Consider the following 8,815-nt stretch of genomic DNA (forward strand, 5'->3'; position numbering starts at 1 on the left):
ATTTACTCGCATTTTTATAAATGAACTGCTGTGATTGTAACTGCGCTTAATATCATAATCAATGTTAACAATACCGGTATACAATGGTGGTTACAGAAGACATAGTTCTACATTGTTTGCAAAGTAGATCTAAGTCTTGAGGAATGTTGAGAATGAGTTTATATTGAGCTTTAACTTGAAGGTTGCATTTATGAACCATCAACTCATGCATAAGTGACATATATACTTTAATCATGCATACAAGATCACACATACATGGAAAATTGTTATATAAGTGTGAGACATGATCATACATATGTTAAAAGTCATCAAGAATCATTTAGAAGTCACTAGAACTCACTTGTAAGCATTTAAATTTGAAAAACCAGCATGGAAATTGTCATCTATGCTGAAGTAATCGAATACTTCTTGGAAAGTAATCGAATACTTCTTGGAAAGTAATCGAAGACTTCATAAATAGTAATCAAGTATTTTTTGGGTTCGAATAAGTAATGGATTACTTTCAGAAAAATAATCGATTACTCCATGATTTTGGTTTACTTAAACTTCAAGTTATCCATAAACCGACTTGTAGCTCATTGGACTTCTATAAACACATGTCTTAGGGTTTTCTAAATAAGGATTAACATAGATAACATAAGAAAAACACCAAATTACTGAAAAACAAGGATTAACCCTCATATAGGCTACTTTTGCATATCTAGAGAGAGAAAGCTCAATATCTTGTTATTCTCTTCATCTTTTTCTGTGATTTCTTTTAATTCTAGACGTAAGGAGGTTGCCCTACAGGTTCTGGACGATTTGATTCGGATTAAGCGTGATCTAGGGAGATCGCAAGTCTGGCAAAATTCCTTTTGTAAATCGATTTTTCAAGCACCGGTTGGAAGCTCGAAGATAGTGGAACGATCGAAGGCAGTCTAGTTGCAACTCTCAAATGGTTGGAGAGTGAACCAAGATAAATCTTGGAGTTCTTGTCTCTTTTTCCTATCCTTTTAATTCCGCTGCATATAACTTCTTTTTGATTCATTGTTTATGTTTATGATGGGAAATGTTTATAATTTTGTTCTTGGTTGATTTCATGAGAAAGAGGTTTTGTTTTATTAGTTACTTGCGGAAAAAGTTAAAACATAATTCACCCCCTTTGTATTATTGTTTAGCCAATCTTCCTTTAAAGTAGATAGTGATTCGATCATGAGACATGATCATGAGTTTGTTAAGCATGGATTATGTGTAGGTATAAGACTATACAGTGTATAATAATTGAAAAAATAGGTTTGCATGGTAATTTACATAATGTAAACATAAAGGATAAAAAAGTTAATTCACATAGTTTAAATAGAACTATTGTGATCTTATATGAAGTCTTCTAGTATTTGAATTCGTAAGATGCACATTTGTACCATATGTTTGTTAACAAACCGGTTGCAAACGAGTGTTACAAAGGGGACATTTGAGAAAAATTTGTTTTACTCAATTCACCCTGCTCTTGAATATGGAAACCACATTCCCGACAAATTTGTCCTGCCTCGTTTTTGTTATGCCATCTCTATTTCCATGCAAGAACCGAGCACATTGGCATATAATACCACTTTATCAAAGAGAAGATGGAGAAAAGAGCTAAAGAAAGTTAACACAAAGGTGAATAATGCTAACTTCCTGACCATAGTGATTTTAGAGAAGTTTGAATGGTACAACTACTTTGCGTTCGAAGAAGCTTGCAAAATACTCACCAAGTGGGAAAATGTTGAGGATGGATCCTACTTTGCATCTAGACGATGATTCATGTCCCTCTAACACAGATAAAGCCAACAGAGGTCCTATTCACAAGTGAGCAGTCAGAGATCCCAGGAGCCACCCCAACGGGGGTACAAGGGCAACACCCCATGCTCATAGAGGTTTGATAATTTTGTGGGTCTTAAGTTACTTTGTAATTTTTTTTTTATTTAGTAATTTGAATTTTGGCCCATAAATAGCTGTTGCGGCTTATGATTCTGTAAGCCTATTCATATTCTTTAATAGTTAAGTGCATTGTAACGAGTGCGATAAGGAGAATATAATAACAAACTTGTTAAATATAACCCTACATTGGGATGAACTAGGATAAACCATATGTATTTCTTTTCTTTCTCCCTAATCTCTTTTCTATTAATCAGTCCTTACACCCAAAACAAGATGTTGTTAACAAATACAAGGGTACATATGCGCTTTGCCTGTTTGCATCTTATTAATGTACTAGCACAGGCTATTTATAGTTCAACACACAACAGATAAAAATTAAGAGACAGCTTTGAAGAAGAAAATACAATTAATATGGTAGCATTTAACAGGTAAATTTGAATATATCTTCAATATGGCACTTAGTTCTACACTTACTATTCACGTAGTGAACTTCAGGAATGATAATGTCATTAAATTTCATTGTGTAGCAACTTGGCCTTTATTGCAAGTGAAAAAACTGGGAAAGTCTGTTTGCTTGGGCTGAAACACTTTGCTACCAGCTGTTAACAGCGGAGGTAGTTATGTAGATGACATGATTCAGACCTCTGCATTTTCCTCATCCTCAACGTCATCGATTCCAACCCAACGTGTAAATGCAAAAAGAAACTCCTTAAAGTTCACCATTCCATTTTTATCCCAATCCATCTCTTCTGCGGCATTATGCAGAGAATACAAAATAACTATCAATAAATAAAGGGAAATACTACTTGAGATCAGAAAACAAAGACAAGATTGCTTTTCAGTTGTTACTATATAGAAGTCATTAGAATGAGTATGGTGCACAGTGATGGTTATTTTTGCCATTTTTACTGAGTACGTAAAAGAAAAATAGCTTAGGTCCCATTATATACATTATTGACCTATTAAAGGCTAGTTCTATATTTCATGCATGAGCAAGCAATTTCTAACATGATTAGAAACATATTTTATGGCAAGATACACAGACGACTTCTCTGCAATGGAAGGAACACAAGATAACTTACCCTGTAATGGCCTAAATGTTGCCTCTGCTAATGTTTTCCAAGAAGTATCTTGTGATCTAGCTTGATGACTATATGTAAAAGGTGTTCTTTTTTTCTTGTGAAAGCATGTTAAAGCATATTTCAAAACATTAGTATGTAAAGTATATGGTTAACATACTCATGTCTGTGTTTAAGCAAGCTTGAACGCTAACTTGAGTGAATATGCATGGGTATTTTTATACACAGAGGGAGAGGGAGAGACAACTGACCAAATCTTTTCATGGCTATTCTTCCAGAAGAACGCTCCCCTGATGTAGTTTCATTAATAGCTGCGACCATTTCACTTTTGCTGACATATCCATCCTTATTCTTGTCTAAGAATACAAATGTATCAACCAAAGTCTCAAATGTGGCCTCCAGATTTGGCATCCCAATTCGTGATTTCTAGAGAAGTCAAGGTAAGCAACTTGAAAAAGGTAGAAAACATAGAAATTCGTGACTTATAATATATTATCAAAGCAAACAGCAAGGCAATCAGAAAATCTGTTTTTATGCCTCCTACATTGCATTGCCTCAAAGTTCAAACTTGAAATCTTGTAACCTGTTCTTCAATTTTGATTGATTATTTGATCATTTTCATTTTATGACAAAATTATACCTCCCACAGGTGATGTCCGGATGACAAAACTCTAGACTGTCCTGAAGAAATGCTTGAATTAGATAAGCAAGGCCATACCAGAAAATTTTGACTAAACAAATAGAACTCAATTGTTCATTAAGGCCAAACATCTCCCAAATTAAATAAATGATTATCTACATAGGCTACAAAAAGACAAAAGAATCTATATTCAATTCTCAGTCCTTAAATGTATAATAAGCCCAAATAATTCAAAATATCAACCGGAGGTGCTTGACATGTTCTTTAAAGAGCAGGTTTTACTTGTCTATCTTCCATATTTTAATTATTTTTTAAGAATCTCTCCATATATTGTGAGAATAACATTATATGGTAATGAAACTAATACGGGGAAGATGATGTGTGCTAGGATACAGCATGAAGGGCTGCTGGGTCATCCTTGAGAAGGTAGACAAGGCAGAGAAGTACAATAAACTCACTGAACTTCATTCCCATATCCTCATTGATATCACATGCTTCAAAAAGATCATTGATCTCATCCTCGGTAAAAGAAATTTCCAGCTTACTGAAACACTTTTTCAACTCTTCTTGATCTATAGCTCCATTAGAATCCTCATCTATGAGAAAAGCCATAAACACACATCACTTAGCAATTATAATAAATAAATATGTCCATTTGTGTGTGCATGCACCGGTGACAAAAGCAATTGGCTAATGACTTTTTGTTGCTCTGCTAAATCCTATGAATGAGCTTGATAAATTGCAGTTCCAATCACAAAATAAGAATAACTTATTAATATAAAGGATTCTGAGAAGACAGTGGCTGCTTTCTTTTACTTTGGCATGACATTTGGTATGTACTTTCAGGCCCATATATTTCATTTATAGCAGCCTTCTGTTAAAAGGTATCAAATAAAAATACCAATTCAACAAAACATTAAAATTTGAAGTAGAAACCTACCAAACTGCTCAAATATGGCTTTGCATTTTCTTAAGCTCTCATCAATTTTTGGGAATTTCAAGATTATAGTGTTGAATGATCTCACAGAACTTCCTTGTGATTCCCTCCGCTGCATTGCTTCAACCATTTTAGCCTCAAGCTTGGTTTCTGCTATCCAAGCCTTCTTGGGTGATTCTCCCTTTCCTAATGCACTTCCCATTACCAAATAATAAACCGAACCAGGATTCAGAAATGGTGCTTCTGGTACCTGGAAAGCAAGATTATTACCCAACTTAAAAACAATTTAACAAAAATGTAAAAATCAATTCTCACTCACTGACTCTTTATGCATATAAATTTCATTATTTGTTTTTCTAAGTGATAATCAATTACACAAAATTTGTTCTGCAAATCTGAATAATAGGGTCTCAGCACATTTCTTGACCCTGTGACCTGAATGCGACTTGTCTTGAAATCCAAACATCCATTTAAGCACATCACGGTTTAGAATCTATCTTCAGTGTCAATTTCAAATGTCTTAAATTGTAATGTAATAAAAAATTTAGGCCCTGATTTTTCCTTCTAAATTTTGAACAAGTCTTTAGGCCCCTGAAGTATCTCTGGTCAGCAAGTAAAATATTAATTATAAAAAATGAAATATAAAAATTAAAAAAAAAAATATATATAGAGAGAGAGAGAGAGAGAAAAAAAAACAGAAGGTAGTGTGATAGGAGATGATCAATTTTTACCCCCAAAAAAATCAACATCATCAGTTTTGCACATGTAATTTAAGTCAATTCTGTCAACAATTTGATGGAAACCCAACTGAAGACTTTGATAATGAATAGATATAACCGACATCATATCAGAATTACAAGCAAATAAATGAATTGAACTTATAATTCAATAGAAGATATCAACGCCCCAATGATTGGGATGCTGAGAACTAAGACATATTCCCTCCAGTTTGTTCTGAATTTGAAAGATTACAAGAAAAGTGGAAAGAGGAGGAGCATGTAAAAGGCCTTTGACCAGAACCAATATAAATTGAAATATCACAAATATAGAAAGGAATTTAAATAAAAATAAAAAAGAGACAAATAAATAAAAGGAGGAAAGTTACTTAATATGAAATGAAAAAGAAAATTGAAAGACAAGAGAGTACAAACTCTACCCTATGATCAGGTATAAGAAGGAGCAGGAATTCCCAAGCTCCTTGGATTGAAACTGAACAGGATCAAAAGAAAACAGTGGAGACCCAAGAACTCAAACTCGTGAACCTGAAAGGACAAGGGAAAAAAAAAAGTGGTTTGTGGGTGTTGCAGATTCAAGATGGTGGTTTTGGCTTTGCAGAAAGATGCAAGAACATACCAAACATAGGAAAGTGAAGTTTGTTAACTGAGTCTGGGCCTTCATGTGTCTGTCTCCTATGTTTGTGCTGCTCCCACCACGTATTGTCGTCAGTCATGATCTAAGCGCATCTTTTGCTACATTTTCAATATTCGCACATTCTATTATATTACAAATATTATATTATATATATATATATATATATATATACACGGGGAAAGTACTTCACTGCAGAAGAGAAAAAGTACAGTAACACTTTCTTTTATCAGGATATGTGTCCGAATCCTGGTTTTTTTTTTTTTGATAGAATCCGCACGTGTATCCTAGTATTAAAAATTTGCTGCAACTTTTCTCATCAGCAGTCACATGAGAAGCGACGGACCCTATATATATATATATATATATATATATATATATAGATTCAGGATCATTTTACACTAGTGTAAGTTACACTATATATATATATAGGGTCAGGATCATTTTACACCAGTGTAAGTTACACTTTTAATCTTGTCCGTTAATCCCACTTATATCTAAGGGTTCAAATTTTTTAGTAATGTGAGTCATTGGATACAAGTGTTTCAATGGTCAAGATTGAGGGTAAGACTTCTAACTCTTACACCGGTGTAAGAATATCCTACCTCATATATATATATATATATATATATATATATATATATATATATGAGGAAAACTAGTATTATGTAACATGATATAAAATATTTTACCTATTGACCCATTGGTTTCCGCACCAACATTTTTTATTTTTTGTTTTTATTACATGTATGGGACCCACATGCATTTTTGTTTGAGTAGGAAAAATTGTTTAGATTATGTTACATGATGGTAGCTTTACCTATATATATATATGTGTGTGTGTGTGGAAAAATAAATCTTATGTTACACGAGAATTCTAATCTCATGTCATAGATACATCAAGTGTGTGACCCTCCTATTTAAAAAAAATAAAAAAATGAGTGACACATCTTTTTATGGTGTGTGTAGGAAGGGTTTGTTTTCTCATGCAACATGAGAAAAAAAAACTCAATATATATATATATATATATATATATATATATATATATATTAAGTTTGTTTTTCTCATGTTATCAAACTAATCAATAATTATTATTCTCAATAAATGATAACCGTTGATTGGTGAAAATCAACAGTTAATATTTGTTGTCAAATTTTAAAGTTTGACACCTATTTGACATCGGTGTCAAACTTTAAAATTTGACAACAAATATTAACTGTTGATTTTCACCAATCAACGGTTATCATTTATTGAGAATAATAATTAATGATTAAGTTTGATAACATGAGAAAAACAAACTTATATATATATATATATATATATATATATATATATATATATATATATATATATAATAGGATATTTGACATCGGTGTCAAACTTTAAAATTTGACACCAAATCTTAACTATTGATTTTCACCAATCAACGGTTATTATTTATTGGGAATAATAATTAATGATTAAGATTGATTCCCAATAAATAATAACTGTTGATTGACGAAAACCAACAGTTAGGATTTGGTGTCAAATTGTAATTGTGTGTGTGTGTGTGTGTGTGTTCTAAAGGACTGTAAATCCTTGCTCCTAGGATCCAAGAAAAGAAGGGGTTTTTGGTTAACAAATTCCTAATTACATAACTTACTACCCTACTAGTGTAGTGTCTACTGACTGAGTCATGAATTAGATTGGATGGGCCGATAGAGAATCAAATTAGGAGTTGTGGAAAGGACTTAAGATACTATGTATCAAGACTCGCGATAGGATTTGAGTGTGTGTGTGCGATGGAGATATAAATCCGAAGCCTTTGAAAAGTTCAAGGAGTTTAGGAATGAAGTAGAGAAACAGCGTGGCAAGATGATTAAGACATTACGATCAGATCGTGGTGGTGAATATCTGAGCCATGAGTTTCAGGATTATCTGAGAGAAAATGAAATTCTCTCGCAGTTTACTGCACCTTATACACACCACACCAAAATGGTGTCTCCGAAAGGAGAAACAGGACCTTGTTAGACATGGTCAGGTCTATGATGAGTGAGACTCAACTTCCAAAATCGTTTTGGGGATATGCCCTAGACACAACGACATACCTTCTAAATAGGGTACCGTCTAAATCTGTTCAGACCACACCATATGAGATATGGAATGGTAAGAGACCCAACCTGAGTTACCTCAGGGTATGGGGATCGCCAGCTTATGTCAAAGCGTTGGCATCAGACAAGCTTAGTGCTAAGAGTACTAAATGTCTATTTGTGGGGTATCCCAAAGGTACTAAGGGATACTACTTTTACTCCATGGATGAACACAAAGTGTTTGTGTCAAAGAATGCTGAGTTCCTTGAGAAGGATTTGATCTCTCAAGGAGCCAGTGAGAGTAAGATTGATCTTGAAGAAGTTCAAGAACCACATGAACAGATTGAGGAACCCAAGTCTGCTCCGCAGGCGACGTTCTCCAATGGAGAAGTAAACACACAACTCCGTAGGTCAACGAGGGGCATCCATCCACCTGAGAGGTATGGGTTTGTGATTGAGAATCAGCAACCGTCGAGGATGATGAACCAAGTAACTACGAAGAGGCAGTCAAGGATGTTGACTCTTCTAGATGGCTTGAAGCCATGGAATCTGAAATGGATTCGATGTATCAAAACAAGGTATGGACCTTGGTTCCTAAACCGCAAGGAATAGTTCCTATTGGTAACAAATGGGTCTTTAAAAGAAAGACTGATGCAGATGGCAACGTTCAGACCTACAAAGCTAGGTTGGTTGCGAAAGGGTATCGTCAAAGACAAGGAGTTGACTATGATGAGACTTTCTCACCTGTTGCCATGATCAAATCTATTAGGATCATGCTTGCAATAGCGGCATATCACGACTATGAAATTTGGCAAATGGATG

The 8,815-nt window shown here is 34.0% G+C and overlaps 1 protein-coding gene across 1 annotated transcript; it reads right to left on the minus strand.

The window, feature by feature from the left end:
- Positions 1–2,311: 2,311 nt before the first annotated feature.
- Positions 2,312–6,035, minus strand: LOC133297674 (probable calcium-binding protein CML21). Its single transcript, XM_061496843.1, has 5 exons — positions 5,909–6,035; positions 4,559–4,805; positions 4,012–4,214; positions 3,230–3,404; positions 2,312–2,648 (listed from the first exon to the last, which is right to left on the minus strand). Exons 1-5 carry the CDS (start codon positions 5,951–5,953, stop codon positions 2,536–2,538), a joined length of 783 nt encoding a protein of 260 aa, XP_061352827.1. The 5' UTR covers positions 5,954–6,035; the 3' UTR covers positions 2,312–2,535.
- Positions 6,036–8,815: the final 2,780 nt, after the last annotated feature.

Source organism: Gastrolobium bilobum, unplaced genomic scaffold (genome assembly GCF_033153095.1).
Source record: "Gastrolobium bilobum isolate Gb01-03AN ecotype WA unplaced genomic scaffold, APGP_CSIRO_Gbil_v1 utg8615, whole genome shotgun sequence".
In the NCBI taxonomy this organism is placed as follows: Eukaryota; Viridiplantae; Streptophyta; class Magnoliopsida; order Fabales; family Fabaceae; genus Gastrolobium; species Gastrolobium bilobum.

Bases quoted from the DNA above. Each gene is read 5' to 3' on its own strand.
- LOC133297674 (XM_061496843.1), bottom strand. From the start codon at position 5,953: ATGAAGGCCCAGACTCAGTTAACAAACTTCACTTTCCTATGTTTG. The intron at 4,215-4,558 runs GTAGGTTTCTAC...CTTTTCTCATAG, and splicing joins AGCCATATTTGAGCAGTTTG to ATGAGGATTCTAATGGAGCT. The intron at 3,405-4,011 runs GTATCCTAGCAC...TGACTTCTCTAG, and splicing joins ACCCAGCAGCCCTTCATGCT to AAATCACGAATTGGGATGCC.